The sequence below is a fragment of the Macadamia integrifolia genome, chromosome 13, assembly GCF_013358625.1.
Source record: "Macadamia integrifolia cultivar HAES 741 chromosome 13, SCU_Mint_v3, whole genome shotgun sequence".
NCBI classification, from domain to species: Eukaryota; Viridiplantae; Streptophyta; class Magnoliopsida; order Proteales; family Proteaceae; genus Macadamia; species Macadamia integrifolia.
Window position 1 is genome coordinate 24,442,120 of NC_056569.1, and position 17,175 is coordinate 24,459,294.

At 37.4% G+C, this 17,175-nt stretch overlaps 2 protein-coding genes across 3 annotated transcripts; one reads left to right on the plus strand and one right to left on the minus strand.

The window, feature by feature from the left end:
* Positions 1–3,658: 3,658 nt before the first annotated feature.
* On the minus strand, positions 3,659–8,253 carry LOC122059437 (purple acid phosphatase 18). The gene is made up of 5 exons (XM_042622219.1): positions 7,890–8,253; positions 6,065–6,733; positions 5,372–5,560; positions 4,819–4,907; positions 3,659–4,129 (listed from the first exon to the last, which is right to left on the minus strand). The coding sequence occupies exons 1-5, from the start codon at positions 8,031–8,033 to the stop codon at positions 3,910–3,912; spliced, it is 1,311 nt and encodes a 436-aa protein (XP_042478153.1). The 5' UTR covers positions 8,034–8,253; the 3' UTR covers positions 3,659–3,909.
* A 1,693-nt stretch (positions 8,254–9,946) lies between these two features.
* On the plus strand, positions 9,947–14,902 carry LOC122059438 (B2 protein-like). Of its 2 annotated transcripts, none has more exons than XM_042622221.1 (6): positions 9,947–10,164; positions 10,317–10,917; positions 11,225–11,325; positions 12,587–12,670; positions 12,761–12,871; positions 14,435–14,902. In XM_042622221.1, the coding sequence occupies exons 2-6, from the start codon at positions 10,326–10,328 to the stop codon at positions 14,477–14,479; spliced, it is 933 nt and encodes a 310-aa protein (XP_042478155.1). In that variant the 5' UTR covers positions 9,947–10,164; positions 10,317–10,325; the 3' UTR covers positions 14,480–14,902. The 2 variants fall into 2 exon arrangements, with proteins under 2 accessions (XP_042478155.1, XP_042478156.1); XM_042622222.1 differs by having other exon boundaries at positions 10,321–10,917.
* Positions 14,903–17,175: the final 2,273 nt, after the last annotated feature.

Sequence of the window (17,175 nt, forward strand, 5' to 3'; positions counted from 1 at the left end):
CGAAACCGACTCAACCCAGACCGAAACTGAGCTGGACCGACCGATTGACACCCCTAACGTTAGGGTTGCTACAAATGATTTTAGAGATTAAAAAAATAATAAAAATATTAGATCTCGTTCTCAACCAATACCGATATAGATTAGATCTATATCGTTCTCAACCAATGTCAATACGAATCACTTAATTTGGACAATCCAAGACAAACACATTTGTGTCATCTTTCCACAATGTCATTTTTGAGCCAATCAATTTGAAAAGCGTTTAATAAGATCTAGATAAAATGAGGGGTAATCTGGATATTTAAAAAAAAATAGGGGAAAAGAGAAGTAAGAGTCCAAAACTATAAAAGTATCAGGAAAAAGAAAAATGATCAGAGAGTTTTAATAAATATAGGTAGGGAAGTGATAGTAAACTTCCCGTATAAAAAAATTGTAAATTTTTTTATAAGGATGATGTTCATAATCCTGATTATAAAACTCATTGTTTTCCTAAAATAGAAGGAGAAGTTTTCTGGTCCGCTTACCAGATAACTGACACCTTCGTTTGGAGCACCAGACCATGCAGATTAAATATTCTCCCCAACGCTATTGGACAAAATGTTGGAAAACCTTCAGTTTTTGTCATCTCTCACTCCCATGCCCCCAAATCCCCATAGCCCGCAGACCAGCAAACCCCTTTCTTAATAAAATATGATAAGATATTTAAATATTGGAATAAAGGTGAGAGAATAATAATGGCTCAAAGGACCAATCAAATGGTCTAGGTAATGTGGCCTGATGGCAAGGATGGACTAGTCCTAGGTTGAGATTTGAAAATACAGAAATACTGAAGGTGGGAGGATATGATTTGCTTGAGGTGTTAGTATTTTTTTTAGATGGTTGTTTGATGTTGTCTTCCTTTTCATTTAATGAAATAAATTTCTAGCAAAAAATAAGGTGACCATCTAATACTGTTTAACCAAGCAAGGATTCCTAAAAAATTGATAAGCCAAGCAAGTATTTAAGGAAATAAACAACATAACATTTATCAATCTAAACTAGACTTTATGCATTATGATGCAAATAATAATTATGGTTGGAAGCAGGTATTATTTATTTAGACGAATCAAACATTTCATAGCCTCTTGATAAAAATGAAAACCTATTAAAGCATTCTTGAATAGTTAATAATTATTAATCCAAGCTTCTCAACACAAATATTTTAGGACTTGATCCCTTTTTCTTTTGATACCCTTTGTCTTATATTCTTATTCCCAAAAGTACTTTAAGTTAGGGTAAATAAGGGTAAGGGTTAAAAATACTCTACACTTTAGTGGTGTCAATAAGAAATTCCGTTCTTCTAAGAAGGAAATTAAGTAAGATACAAATGGTAATAGAACAATATAATTTTGAGAAAAAAAAAAAAAAAAGGAAGAAGATCTGAAACTAGGCATTCATGGTTCACCAGAATTATTGTTGAGAAATGGGATCACATGTTGTCATTGTTGGCAACTAGGAATATGATAAATTGGTTCGGCCTAGTTGAGAACTCACTAATGGTTCATGGTTCAAAAATATGGTTCAGCTGTACTATAAGGTGAGGACTTGTAGAATTATTTGATCAATTTGGCTACAGGTTTCAAGTTATTCAAGCATTATGGAGTTAATACTTCAGCAGTTTATGAACAATGATGTCATTAAGCACCATAGAGCTTATAATTTCAGCAATTGTAAGAAGTTCTAGTACGTGGATAGAAGTATTTCTTATGTTTTGATGGAATTGGGCTCTTGTACAAGTGGACAGCAGCCCTATATATAGCATTATTATATGATATACAAAGCGGTTCAGCAAAGTAGAGTTCAATCATGACTCTATTATTGAAAGGTAATTTCGGCTAGAAGTTGTAAAAGTGATGGGTAAGCATTGTTAGCAGTCCAATAGGAGTAGAACTCCTTTCACACAGGTGTACATCACCTACGCTTGTTGTTGTGGTGTTATTGTTTCAACAAGGAGGTTATATAATCTGATTTTAAAAATAATTCCTTGATGTTATGTGTCAGTATCTCATTGGACATCGAGAAAGTAGTTAATTGAAGTGGGACGCTTGTTTCATGTGCGTGAGCTGCTGTTGCTCAATATATTAGCAGAATTTGAAATAGAGAGTGAGTTTCAAAAGGTGAGGATCCCTCGTTAGTTATGGACTGCTTCTATCAGAGAGTCCTGCGGTTCTCAATCTTGGTTTTTGACACGGCATCCTTGAGTTGGTTTCTATTGAATACTATATCAGATTAGAGGGGTCGTGAGTCTTGGCTAGTACTGCAAAACCGAAACAGAAAACCCTTGGCAACCGTTCTAGAGAGAAATAGAGAAAGAAGGGAGAAGTAAGTTTGATGGCTATCACACTTTGCCTTTATTAAGCATGCAATGGAGACTCGATTGTGAACAAGAAAGAAAGGTTACTGCTTTGCTGCTATGTTGATGGTTTGAGCATGTTCTTCTATATGACAAGCAAGCAACCATCAATTGGATTACACAAGGCGAGGTAATCCGTATCTAAGATCCCTATTTTGGTATTCTAGAGTCTGTTGATTGTTGAGAAACTCTAGATCAATGATGTATTGGGTTGGGTTTTTATTGATTTAAAATTGTGAACCTAACAAGTTGGGGCTTGTCTAGGGTGTGGGGTTATTGCCCTTGTCAGAGTCGCATCTCAAATTAAAGTAGGGATAGGTTCTTGGGCCGTTGTGGCTGTTAAAAGTTGAGTATTGAGGAAATACGAAACCCTATATGAGTATTCCTTTGTGGAGTAGGCACTTTGGCTGAATCACGTATATTTGATGTTATTGTCTCGCATTTACTTTTCTACATATATTTGAAGTGCGTGTTGTGCAGAGTGGAGGAACATTGTCTGGTAGACACATCCACATTGTAGTGTGAGATGGGCGTGTCGTTTGCATGATTGGTAATTATGGGATTGCTCTAGCCAATCTAGAACTGCGTAGTGGAAGCTTTTGTTAGGTTTCAAATAAAGAAATTTTTGGAACCACTGATTCACACCCCACTCTCAGCGTACCTGGGAACATCAACTAGAAAGGATATACATTAATTTAGTCGAATAATCAATTTCCAAAATGATAAAATTTTATGAAAATAAGTGAACTAAGCTCAATAAAATTAATAGCATGTATTTTGGTATGACAAATTTCGAATTCATGAATATGGGATTGGTGTAGACCTAGAAAATATGTCCACGAGTCTTGGAAAGCTCCCCTTATACCCACCAAACCTAGATTCAGAAAGAAGCATTCATTAATTAAGCTTCAAAAATTCTTGAGGTAAATATAGGAGAACTAATAAAGAAAGATATTTCAAGGAGATTGTTTAAATCTAATAAAGAAAAAGATTATATATTCCTTAATAAAATCTGATAATATCATTTGCAAAGTTCACTTACTTGGTAAGAGTCAAATTTATCACATATTTTTTTCTTTTGTTAACCAAGGTGTCTAGGTTAGCTTACGCACACCTTGACTCATCCTCGGGGAGACTAATGTAACAAACCCACCACCACAATCTCTATTTAAATCATAAATGCACAGATGGGGAATCAAACTTGGGACCGTGCGCCTATCCCCATAATCCCCAATTCGCCCTAACCATCTAGACAACCCACAGATGGATGTTTTATGGGGTTTTTTTATTATAAGTAAAGTTGATGTAAAATAACCAAAGTATTTTGGCTTACATATCATAAAAAAAAACTGGAGAAAACCATAAACCTCTCTCTCTCTCTCACCCAATCTATTAATTGACATAAAAACTTTAAAGTTGCACACTACTATGATATATTCTTTCACCACGTATATTTACAAAAAGTCCCTTCTTGGACATTTTATACTAGTTATTAAATACTTGAGATGTTCCCTCTTCTAAGGTTCCATGAGGATCTTCCTGAATTCATGCCTCTTCTCAGAAAGACACCCTGAACTGCGCAACGAGGTTATCCACACTTGATCTGACCTTACAGGCTCATCATCATCATTCCTATGCCAGCCCCAGAATGCATGAGTTGCATTCAAAATCTTGAGCTCACCATGGCCAAAGCTTGCTTCACGGAATATTGACCACTCTGGCTCTGGGTTTATGTATCTGTAAATGCATAAAAAAAATGATTGATTAAAGAGCATGCCAAAATTCTGTATAATGCAAAGAACAACAAATTGGAAACCCATACAGATCAGAAAATAAATTATGCACTGATACTCTTATTTGACCTGAAAAAGATTGTTGAAAGTATGTCCCTCCCTAAGACTAACAAATAAACTGCCAATGTGTTCTCTTAGATGAAGACAATGCTTATCTGAAATGTCCACATGTGCATGTGAATCCTAAAAACCCAATCATCCAATCTAGCATTGCCACAATTACCTTGCGTCTCACTCAATTCCTACGTTCTACAAATAGGTGGAGTTTGAAATCCGAAGAAGTGTGGGAGTCGCCTCATGATCTTTCGACCATTAATGCAAATCCAAGTCAAATAGACTCTTAACCATTTGTTTCAACTTACAACCCCAGCAACTTTCAATTCTAAGGTTCCAAACAAATAATAGTTTATCACATCAATAACTCTTTGAAGGTACTACATTAGCACTCACAAGGAGGGCAATTGAGACTGGTAAGAATCATAAGATGAAAGGAATTTCTCAGCAAAATTCATGAAAGCCATCACAACCTGTGTTCCTAGAAAATTCCATAATGAGTTCCATTTTATATGATTCTATGACAAGATACCAAATACCCAGTTTTCAAAATGAAAATGCAAAGAGAGAGAGACATACTTATCCGCTAAACCTTCCCTGTTGCCTCCATCACCGACAGTTATGTGGACAGCTCCGCAAGGGTCTGATCTTCCATTGTTGACACGTTTCTGCCACCCAAACAACCATATGTCAAAATAAGGAATTGCCTTTGCCACTTAAATTCTTGATTTATCTAGAAAAGGTTATGGGCCTGAATTAGGCCTATGCACCACCTACTCATTATACTGGGAGCTTCACCACATGAGTTACCCAGCCACATTTCAAAAGAAAGTTCACTTTCTTAGACATTTTTTTTTTTATCCAGCATCATTAGGGGAAAAGTCCAATATATGATGGGGTTAGAGCTGACAGAATTGGACGAGAATACGGGACCAACTGAAAAAGTCCTCTATATAATGGAGTCTTTTGACTAATGGACATCACTAGACCATGTCGCTAAAAGAAGAAGGTCATGTACTGAGAGATCCAAGTTCTAGATGGTTTGTCTGGACATCCACCCCACACTCTTCCCCCTTTTCAGTAAACTAAGTGCCGCAGGTTTAGAAGGCAAGACTAAAAAGCATCCACTTACTGATCGTTCATAAGCATGTACATGGCCAGCAAGCACGATATCCACCCCAGCAGCATAAAGCAAAGGTTCCATGGCAGCCTTCATACCATCTCCCTCCCCTTGATGAGCCTTATTGCTGTTATACCATGGAGCATGAAATAGCACTATCAGCCATTGTGTCTTATTCCGGTCCACTTTTGAGAGGTCAGCCTACACACACAGCATAACAAGAATCTTTCTTTATATGATGAAAAGAAATATCATGCAGAGAGTACATGATCATTCATAATTTCACAAGTGTTGCTGAAATAGTCTTAATTTTGAGATGATTCACTCCTTAATTACTTTGAAGCTGAGTCAAGAGAGAAAGAGATTACTAGAGACCAAGGTTTTCAATATCTGTGTGAAGAGTTAAAAGAGTCCAGTACTCTTTGGAAATGATGTGGGAAGAGGACATGGGAGCTCAGTTTACATGCAAAGCGGGCAAATATTTGCCAGGATCATGATCACATAACTGTGTTTCTTTGTTCATTAAAATCCAGAAAACCTTGAAAAATCTTTTCCCTTAATTGAAGAAGCATTATTGAGTAGCTTAGTAATTCATTTCACCAATTTACTTGTGCTGAATGAATCAACTTTATCAGAATTACCAACTACACTAACTAAAGAAAGGAAAGGAAAAGCAAGAAAAATTTAGGAGCAGAATGAGTTCACCTTCAGCCAGCTATATTGATCTGAGTACTGATCATAATCTGCATAAGAGCCGAGCATGATTACGTGAACTCCTGCAACTTCAAAAGAATAATAAAGATTTGAATTTGATCCGCTCTCCTCAAATGGCATCTTCCACCTGGCATTATACGATGCAAACCCTGCCTTAAAGAATGGTATACTCTCTTCTTCATGATTTCCTTGAGTTACCATCCATGGCCTTGCACTTGCAAGGGGTTGCACCAACTCACCGAATGTGTCCCATCGGTACTGCATGTAATCTGCATAAGAGAGGTCCCCTGGAAGCAGATACATGTCATGGTCACACCGGCCAATGTGGTCAAGGGTTGACGCAGTCCAGCCTGTCTGACCAAGGTCTCCACCCACAGCAAAGGTAATTGGGAACTTAGAGGGAGGAGTCTTAAGCTTGAACTCTGAACCTTCTCCTCCACACCGGTAAAAGTAAACTGTATCATCTTCCAGAGGTCCAATGACAGTGTGGTGTATCTTTCCGGAACTATACAACAAATAGCTGTATGATGTGGTTTCCCCTTGAGCTAAGGCTGTATATTTTCCAGGTGTTGTTCCATATTCAACAACAGAAGGAGAGGATTCGTCATCAGTGACCCATGTGATACGCATGTGCTTTTCTCCTGCCAGAGAGATGTGAACCTACAAGAACCAATCAGTCATGCGAGTAAAATTGAACCAAATTATAACACAGTACGGAGGAAGAAACTATTATGAACCAAATGAGATAGCTAATTTGTATACCAGACTAACAAAAATGGTTATAGAAAAGTAGATGCTACGCTCATCATGTCTGGAATAAATAAGATCAATTCGGCATCTAAGGGGAAAGGTACAAGAGATTAAATAGATGGCAGAGGTCCTACATGGACAATTTAGGAGTGATCCATGGATGGACACCTAGTTCTGCCACATGGCAGGTCAGATGATGCTGAAATTTTGCAGATATGTAGACTCCAAGGTCCCTTGTTCAAATGTCTTTCCATATGAAACGGAGTTGATCACATGGCAGAACAACGCACTGAGCAAATCTCAGATTACCAAGAGGGTAGTAGGGACTACGAGGGGATGCATGGACGCGAGGGTATATAATTGAATTAAAGTCCAAAATTTGATACATGACATATTCAGACCATTCTGCATAATTGCCACCATCATTATTCCTAGAAGCACAATTTGGAGTGCCTGTCTGGAGAACCTCTCCAGACATACCCAGTAAGAAAACTTTTGCCTACACAGGAAACGCTCCTACAATCATTCACAAAAAAAGCCTCCTGCCGTGATCTGGGTTTTACCAATGGAATTCTGCATATGAAGACACCACTGTGATCTGAATTCCAATTACGACCCAAACACAAACCTTAATATTTTGAAATTTCGGCTATACACAATTGAGACTTTAGTATTCCCAATTATCCAAACTAAATTCTTTACCGACGCAAAGACACTGACAGAAAAGAGACTAACTACTACTGGACCTTCTGGCTAAGATTCATGCTTATAAGGTTGTACTAAAATTAGTGGGAGTTGGTACAACAAAAATATAGTTAATTAAAGAAAGGAATCTTTTTCCCCCAAATTGCTACAAAAAGCAAATCTACAAAATAATTACTTAAAAAGCACAGATCATCCAACATGAATTGACCCAGATTCAGTCACAGGAAAATATATAAAGAAAAAAAAATAAATCTGATCTTCCATTTCATCTCCTACAAAACTAAAAGCATGAGACCAGAGAAAACTGAAAAGGGGCGGAAGTAAAAAAAAAAAAAAAAAAAAAAAAAAAAGACATTTTTACCTGTTGGGGAAGAGAAGTATGCTTTGCCTTCCACGGAAAATCTAACGTTTTCCGAGGCTTCGGCCGAACATACTCGGCTGTCGCACTCCCAGCGATCAGCAAAACGATCGCCACTACCAACTTCTTTCGATCCATACGAACCATCAAACCCCTTCTGCTGAAAGCAAAAATGCCAAAATCCCTTCAACCCAAAGCCTCGGGACCTTCGATCTGATGATCTCTGATCACCGAAAGCTTCTACTACTCATTATGCAGGAGGAATCTACAGCAACGAAGATCACAGGCCTTTTTTCTTAACAAAAGTCAAAAGACAGGATTTTAATTGGTGATCTGTCCTGTTACTCCTGTAATCTTGTTGGAGCTGCGATTCCTTCATCCCAAACTGCCATACATGAAGGCATCATGGGGCCCACCATTTCTATCTTTTTCTTACACATTTATATGCATAAAACAATTCTACCAACAAAATAAATAGTTGATCCACATGTGGTAAAAAATAAAAAAAATACAAGATTAAGTTAAGGAAAACCTACATATAACTTTGACAATTTTCCGGCGCATAACCCTCTGCAAAGCTTGTAAGAAAAATAATTAATCATTTGTTCTTCGAATGTTCGTTGAAATGGTTATCAGATGAAATCTCCATCATCAATAAATATTGTCTATAGTCATTGCATTAGTGCATTAAACATCGGGTGACTGAGAGCTCTTTTGGACGTATGTCCCGATGTTCTCAGTCATCCGATGTTCACTGAACTTCATCGCTCACTGCAAAGGATGTAGAGTTGCTCCAACACAGGGGATCTATCAGTGAATTAGGATGCTACTATACCTCACGCTTGCCATTATATTGGTGCTATTATAAGCGTTCCATTATGATTTTACCCACCTTCAAGCTGAGATAGACAACAAGGAGGTTCTTGATTAAATTCAAGATTCAAGTATCTCTCCCCCTCTTTAAGTGGTAGCAACTATTTATGATATTTAAGATTCTAGTGATTTCTTTTGGTAGAATCCTTTTATGTTATTCTATGGTCTATGAATTTTGCAAATGCCTAAGAATGTCCTAGCAATTGTGCGTTCTACATAATAGTCATTTGCCATTTCATGGCTTCATGATCTATGTTTATTTGAGGTTGTTGGTTGAACACACAATTATCATTAGTAAACTGTTGAAAAAAAGACTTGGACCTCTTTGTAAGGTAATTCCCAATGAGCATAAAGATGGTCTTTTTACACCATTCATTGGAATTAGGGTTGCATCATCTCATTCTTACTCATTCTTTTTCATCTCGTTGTGACTCTTCACCGCAAAGGTATGAGCTTTAGGTATCATCTTCTGTCTCAATCTTGTTGGAGCCTTGATGAACTCCCCCTTCTCACTGTCTAGGACCAATAAAGATGAGCCACCTCGACCCATCATGGTTTGCAACCTAGTTCGTTGTGAAATTGACGATGAGAAGTGAGAACCTCCATTCTGATTTTTGAATAAAATGATAAATTTAAAAAGATAAATTGAATTTGGGGTATTTTAGGAAGTTCATTTACTAATTGCTTCTTAGAGATTAAGTAAATCTTTTCCAAATGATAACTAATAAATGTAAAATAAATTTCTTTTTGGTAAAGATTGTAAAACAAATTTCAAACATTAAGTAAATCTTTTCAAAATGTTAACTAATGAACATAAAACAAATTTCATATTTATTTATCTTGGAATTTTCTTCTTATCTAGCGGATATAGGTAATTTCCTCTTTAATCTTTTCTCTGCTGTACTGTTATTTCATATCTCTATACAAATTACTACTCTTCTACATCCGAAAATGGGCCAAATGGATAGATCTTCACCTTAGAATCGAAATCATCCTACGTCGGTGATCCCAATCGTAGTGTATATGTCGCAGGTTTCCTGAAGTAGAACAGTGGGCACTGTGTAGTCTGTCGGTGACTCGGTGCTTCGCAGGCAATTAGGTATTCCTGTAATTTTGTTACTTTACAGGGTTGTTCGTAATCGCAACGTTTAGATATAAATAAGATCTCACCAAAAGTTCACTGTGCCAGTCCATTTCTCATCTTCCCGTCGTCGCAAGTCTTCAAAAACCAAATTTTTTTCTCCCAAGTTCCCTTTCCTTTCCCTTCTTGATTGTTTGATTCCTAAGAAGATTTCCCTTTCTTGTTTCGCTTGATCTTCTCTCCTCTGGAGGTTTGTAGATCCGATCGTTCCGGTGCCTGTCTTATACCATCTACGCTGAGCCAGAGTCACTACTGGCTCGTTAGGTAAGTGGAAAACCCTTCTTCCTTTTTTTGTTATTCGATTCCTTTTGGAATGGAATGTGGATCTACTTAAATGTTTGCAACTGTTTTCAATCGTTTTTTGTTTCCCCAAAATTTTCCATTTCTGAGACAATCGATGCTTAATTTGTGTGAAGAAAGCTTCAATGATGGACAGTCAGCGAAGCTTTTGGCAACTGGGGGATGAACTACGTGGACAGTCTGGTTCCTCTTCGGAGGATCAGAAATGGTTGATGGCTGCTTCGAAATTGGCTGAACAGACTAGATCTAAGGGCTTAAGAATGAACAACCTCGATCCCACTAAGACCGCCATGGAAATGAAACCGACAGAGAAAATTGGGTTCCAGGAAGATAACAAGTTTGAGAGCTTTAATTTCGGGATGTTGAGTTTGGATTCTAAGCTGAACGAGCCTGTCAACAAGGCTGGCTATTTGAATGGTTTATATAACGCGAAGACGTTGTATCAGAAAGGCACTGGAAACGTTAATGTGGTTGTTGGAGGTAATATTTCCAGCCCTAATGGCAGCCTCACTAAGGTAGTAAACAACAACAACAAGAACAACAACAATAACAACACTAATAGTAGTAGCAGCATCAACAATAGTAACAATGCTGCTGAGAAACGGTTTAAGACATTGCCTTCAGCGGAGACGCTTCCAAGAAATGAGGTGCTTGGTGGTTACATATTTGTGTGTAACAACGACACAATGCAGGAAGACCTGAAGCGACAGCTTTTCGGTATGTTAGATACTTATCAAGTTCTATTTCACTAGTAAAATATTTATCTTAGTCATTGAGAAGTACTATTTTTCTGGAATTGGATTTTCTAGTTATTTCTTGAAGTTTAGGAGTGGTAAACTGCAATTCTTTGACCTGATAACAAGGTTCCCGAACAACTCAAACATACACTGCTTAACTGCATAAGTGGTTGGGGGCAATGGCTCCAATGCCATCTTCTGTAGCTACTGCTGAGGTTTTTGTGAGGATTTCTTGAATTCTGAACCCTGAAAAATAAATTGAGTCATTTTTTACTTTCATTATGCAGGTTTGCCGCCCAGATATCGCGATTCTGTAAGGGCCATAACACCGGGTTTGCCTTTGTTCCTGTACAATTATGCTACTCACCAGCTACACGGGATATTTGAGGTATGCATCTTTTTTATTTTTCTAGAACATGGGATGTTCATTCTTCCATTTTCAGGTGCTAATGAATGAAGGCATTTTCTGCTACAAATGGAAGATCTTTCCATTTTCATGCTTGCTCTTTTATGGGTTTTTTGTCACATTGTCTAGTAGATGTATGATGCCAATAAATGTTTTCTGTTATTTCTAAGCTAGGTGAAGGGCCTAAATAATTTTAGGCAAGCTATTACAGCAGAAAAGCCAATGTAAAGATGTTATATTCTAATTCAGGAAAAAAAAAAAATATTCTCTGTGAAAAGCATGGCTTTGTTCTCCTTGCTCTTGGTTATTATAAATGAGTTTCTGTCTTGAACTTCCTTGAGGATCGACAATTAATGTATGTGAAATCTATCATGATCTCCCTCCAGATTTGGAAAAGAATTGATCAAGCCTCTCTAATGATAGTTAAGTAGGATTCCAATGAGAAGTGTAACAATCACCTATGGCTTGCCAATCTAACAATTGTGTTGGCAAGGTATCGAGTAATATTTGAAATTGCCATTTTATTGTTACAGAACAATCAATTAATCTCACTTTCTATATCAAAATACTTGATAAACCCAGTTTAGCACCCTTAGAAGAAATGAGTTGAATTTCTCATTGATGATTCACATTCATCAATATGGTTGTTAAAAATGGAAGCTGTAGGTGATTATTCTGTCATTCTAAATTCATAGCTAATTATTTTTTAAATGAGGAGATTTACTCAATTATTTTCCAGTTAGAGAGATCAAGTTGTTTCTCTATTAATGTATTCTTATTTATGATGAATAAATTTCTGAGTGGAAAACATGGGACGCCAGTAAATGATATTTCGGCATTTTGTAAAATTATTTCTCCTGTCTAGTTTGCTAAGCTTATTTTGGGGCAGAGAAGTGGGTGATTGATTTAAGGTAAATTATTTAAAAAAGCTGCATGCATGGTGCTATCGAGATCTGAACTGTCAGAATCAGAGTCAACTCAGCTCATTCCCCATGTATTTTGTAAATCCCCCTGTGATCCCAATCTAAGCAATGTAATGGTTGTTAGTACCTGCCCATTTTCCTATGATCTTAATTAAATGAATTACTTCCATTGATAATTCCCTGTCTCATTGGTATTCATTTTGCGGTTGGGTTGGGGGCTGTTGTTGATGCTGGCTATATATCCTGCTTCTGGCTACTGTTTTATGTTTGTTGATAGAGATCTTAAGCCATTTCCTTATTTTGCTGACTTTTCTCTACAGGCTGCCAGTTTTGGGGGAACAAACATTGACCCAACAGCATGGGAAGACAAGAAATGTAAAGGTGAATCAAGATTTCCTGCACAGGTAAATGTATGGAGGTTGATGCATTGTATACTCTCCTCTTTTAGTATGGAGGCAGGAATCCCTCACTGTTCATATTGGCAAAATTGTTAGGTGCGGATCCGTGTAAGAAAACTCTGCAAGGCGCTCGAAGAAGATGCTTTCAGGCCTGTTCTGCATCATTATGATGGTCCCAAATTTCGTCTTGAGCTCTCCATACCAGAGGTATCATAAAACCTTAGTTCATATGGATTGTTAACATCTGTCTGTCTATATTTGCTTATGTTTTGGTTGCATGCATCTTTTTTTTTTTTTTTGGGGGGGGGGGGGAAGAAGAGTGGGCTTTGTGTTGTAGCCGTGTTTTTGACACTTGTATACTTGTTAGTATCCCACCTTTGGCCTGTTTTTAAAGCATTTGTTTGCTTTTTTTTCTAACTTAGATTCAACTTAGTGACTTGGTCCAAGTTGACTTGCCTTCCTAGCTTATTGACTTATGTTGGACAAGACCTTGCTAAGTCTGTGGCTTGGCTCCAGTGTTACCTGTGACTGAGGCCTACTCCTGCGGTTGCCGTTTTTCTAAAAAGGAAAAATTTAGTCCCTTCAAGTTTGGTTGAGGTAGCCTAAAACCCTAAATTTTTAAAAGATCTTATTAAGATTTGTTAGACTTTTTGTTTGTGTGTTTTAGGGGTGGGGGTAAGGGATGGTAAACTAGGCCCATTTGGTTTATCATAGGTGGCTTATAAAGGATGTTTAACCCAATGCAAATGAACTGAAAACTGATTGATTTGGATTCGGATGCCTAATCCATTGAAGGCTTCTAACCAAAAGCAATATGTGATGTAATGAGTGCAGTTGTGGCACATAAGAATCATTTTGACAGTCCTGGTTTATTTCATGATGCTGTTTCAAGTCTACAAGTTTAAATGATGACATACTGTTAGAAACTGTGTGATAACTACACCATGGCTGCTGCTTTTGTGGGCAATTACCTGCGAGCAATGTTCATTCATTTGGTTGTTGTGCCAAAGAAAAAAAGGGGGGGGGGTGAAAAAGAAATGAGAGAGATGATAGAAATGAAAAGAGAAATATTTATCAAGAAATATGTTTTCCGCGGTTGTTGCAAGAAAAGAATAAAATGGCAGGTGGCAGTCTGCCTTCATTTTGTTCTCCAAGTTCTCTTATCCTCCCCATTGATTCTCCCTTTCCTCAGTTTTTTCACAAAACTGGTGAGGCAGGGTAGTTGGGACATGGTTTCTAAAAAAAGTAAGGTTTTCCTCACTTCCATTTGACAAGTCAACAAACTCTGCATTGGGAGCAAGTCTCACTGAACTTTTTCTTTCTTCCCCCCTTCTGGGAAGAGGCCAAAATGCACAACCACAACTTGTTTGACACGCACACTTTTGGGTGCTTTTTTTTTTCTGGTTTAAATGGATTCATGCCCTTGATAGCTTCTTCAATTTTATGTTTGGTGCTGTAGTTCATATCCTAGCCCAATTGTTAAAGTGGAAGGGAAAGTAAATGGTGGAGAAATAAGTAAAAACTCTGAAACATTCATTTAGCTTGGAACCATTGTACAACAAATCAGTAACTTTGGATTACAATTGGCTACACATTTTTTCCCTTCTAATTCCTTTTGTAGTCGACTATTTTATGAGGCCCAACACTTCCAATATGAATTCTATTTTGCACTTTTCAAAATACATCAGTTTCAGTGATTCTATATCATACCTTTGTTATGTGATGGTTGCCTGAGCACTGACCAGGACTCTTTGCTAAATATCTTTTCAGACCTTGGCATTGCTAGACTTGTGTGAACAAGGAGGAAACGAATGATGTTCTGTAACATCTGGAACTTGTTTGAATTCCAAAACAAATTCTCATGGTGTGGTGAGATCTGGTTGACATATTTTGTGAACCTCTTGATTTTTGGCAAAGGCAGAAGCTCGAGGGTTGTCTGTTCAAAGTAGTATGTTGTATTGTTGTTTTAGCAGAGTAGGAGGATGCTCTACTGGTCAGGGGTGGGGGATGTGTGGACTGTGGCCACTGGGGTTGGGGGTTAGCAATCTGTTAAATGTATAATGCATGGGAAAAGGTCAAGACTTCCGAAGTTGGAAGAGAATGGCCAAAACCCCCAAATTGTGTGTATAAAGTTATGGTCTATGAGATGAGTCACAAGACACAAGTGGATCTTCGTGGATGTCATCTTTTATTGTTGGCCTATTTAAGCTATATGAGAGACCATGGTTTTTGGTTTCAGGATCGGATCTCCGTGCTGGAATCAAGTACCGATACCTGCCCAATACCGTATCAGTGGTATCAAAGACCTGTAATGGTATCTTTGAGGGCAAGAGTGTCTGATATGGTTGATAATTGCAGTATCGGTATTAGTGAGAACTGATACGGTGCACTATAACCAGGATGGCAGAAGCCTAACTTGCTTCATTTCCAGCCCTCGGCTGTTCGTTGGGCACACTTGCGAGGATCTGCTTCTGAATTGAAACTATCATCATAGTTGGTTATAGGTTCAAAATTTGGAAAGAGTCTCTGTTGCGATGCAGGGATGAGGTTGCATATATTTGCTCCTTGCCGATTTTGCAATAGCATGAGTCTTGTGCATTAGGTTGCTCTTTTAATCAAAGATTACAAGTGGATGATCACTGATATGTAAAAGAGGATGCACCGGATATTGTATGGTTTGGGATTTCACAGCAACTGAAGGTGTTGGTGATGATGAAGCAAAATTAAGATCAGCAATCCATCTGGAGATGTTGTACAAGATATTGTTAGGGTTTGGATTTTGTAACTGGAAAAAGATTGCAATTTGTGCTTGCAATAAAGGTTAAGCGGTGATAGAGAAGATGGACGTGAGCACCCTCAATTCAACTGTCGCAATCAGGTTTCATTTAGTATTGGTATTGGATTGGTTGGATCGGATTGATATTGACTGGACTGATATCGATATGTATAACATATAGGGTAAAATCATCAGAAAAAACCTATATTTTATGAAAAGTAAGAGTAAAATACATCAATCTAGACTGATCTAGACTGGTATCGGCGGGGCCAATTCTTTCCACCCAAAAAAAAAAAAAAAAAGATCGAGCCAATTTTCAAGATTTAAATTCGTACGCTCCTAGTAAAGTAGTCATGCATGAAACTCATAAATAAGCGAAATAAAACTGATACTCGTAGAGAACAACTGCCTAGTGCATTTGTGAGGTGGTGGTGTGCAAAACCCACACTTACGAGGTTTTAAATTTTTTTTGGGTAAAGACTAGGAGGTTTTAAATTAAGAAAATGTATCAGTTCTGGAGGATTTTCCATAAGAAAATTTTGAACTAAAAAGATGAAATGTTGAGCTTTGAAGAATCCAATGTTCTTTCCTTATTTTGATAGCTTGAGTAAAAATTGGCTTACAAACAACAATTGCCAAGTGTAGTTGGTGTGCTATGGTGCGTAAAAAGCCCATGCTCACTAGGAGGTCTCGGGTTCGAACCTCCTTGTTGTTAGCTCATCCCCTCCTTAAAAAAAAAAAAAAGATTCACGATGTTGAAAAGACATAACGCTTCTCAATTGGTAGAAAATATACCTGAGGGTCAATCGAAGGGGTGGGGGGAACACCTCCACTAATGTGGAGGGCTAGCAAGGTCATTTTGCACCCCCACGAAATGTCCAAACTAGCAGGGTTCTTTTTCTGTTCATTATTTGTCAAAAATTATTTATTAAAAAAACAAAAACGTAAAATGTAGCATGGTCCCTCTGCCCTGATACAATTTTTTTTTTTTCTGGGGTGGGGTGGTGAAGAAATGACTGAAAGGCAAAAATCTCACCTTTTTGTTGATGTTTCTACTAGTGTTCACACTAGCCGATGCGAAGGTGTAGGGGCGATGATGCCTTTTAGGCAATCTTCTCCCAATTATTTTGAAGAGAAAAGCTTTTGGTCGCAAGGCAAATTAGAATCTTTTTCATGAGAATGACCAATCAATAGATCATGTCATTTCACATAAATATCATATTAAATAACTTTCAACTTATTGAAAACATATTTGTATTCCTAAATTTAATAATGCGTTGAATAATTTATGGAAATAAGATAAATGAACAATTAAAAGAGGGTTACAACTTCTTGTAGGTAACAGAATTGCATCCTTTTTTATATGATAAAATATGTAAAAAAATTTCCTTTGTGATTGAAGAAAATCAATGATCATCAATGACTATAAATGCCTGCTTTCCATTAACGAGTGGTTGATAATACTCATTATTGCACTCTATGGGCACCATCCAAATCCCTTGATCAAAGGAGAAACTATGGACGTGGAAAATAAAGATAAAAAGTTCATCACATGTTTTTGTGCTTTTACATGAGTTTTCTTTTTATTATTTCTGTTTTCTCTGTTACCTCTTCCATGCGCCTCATATGGATTATATCATTCTTTTTACCTTTAAAAAAGAAGTATATCATTTTCCACAATTCACATTCCATTGGTCGTGGAAGACTATGTATTGGTGTACGATATCTTTTATTT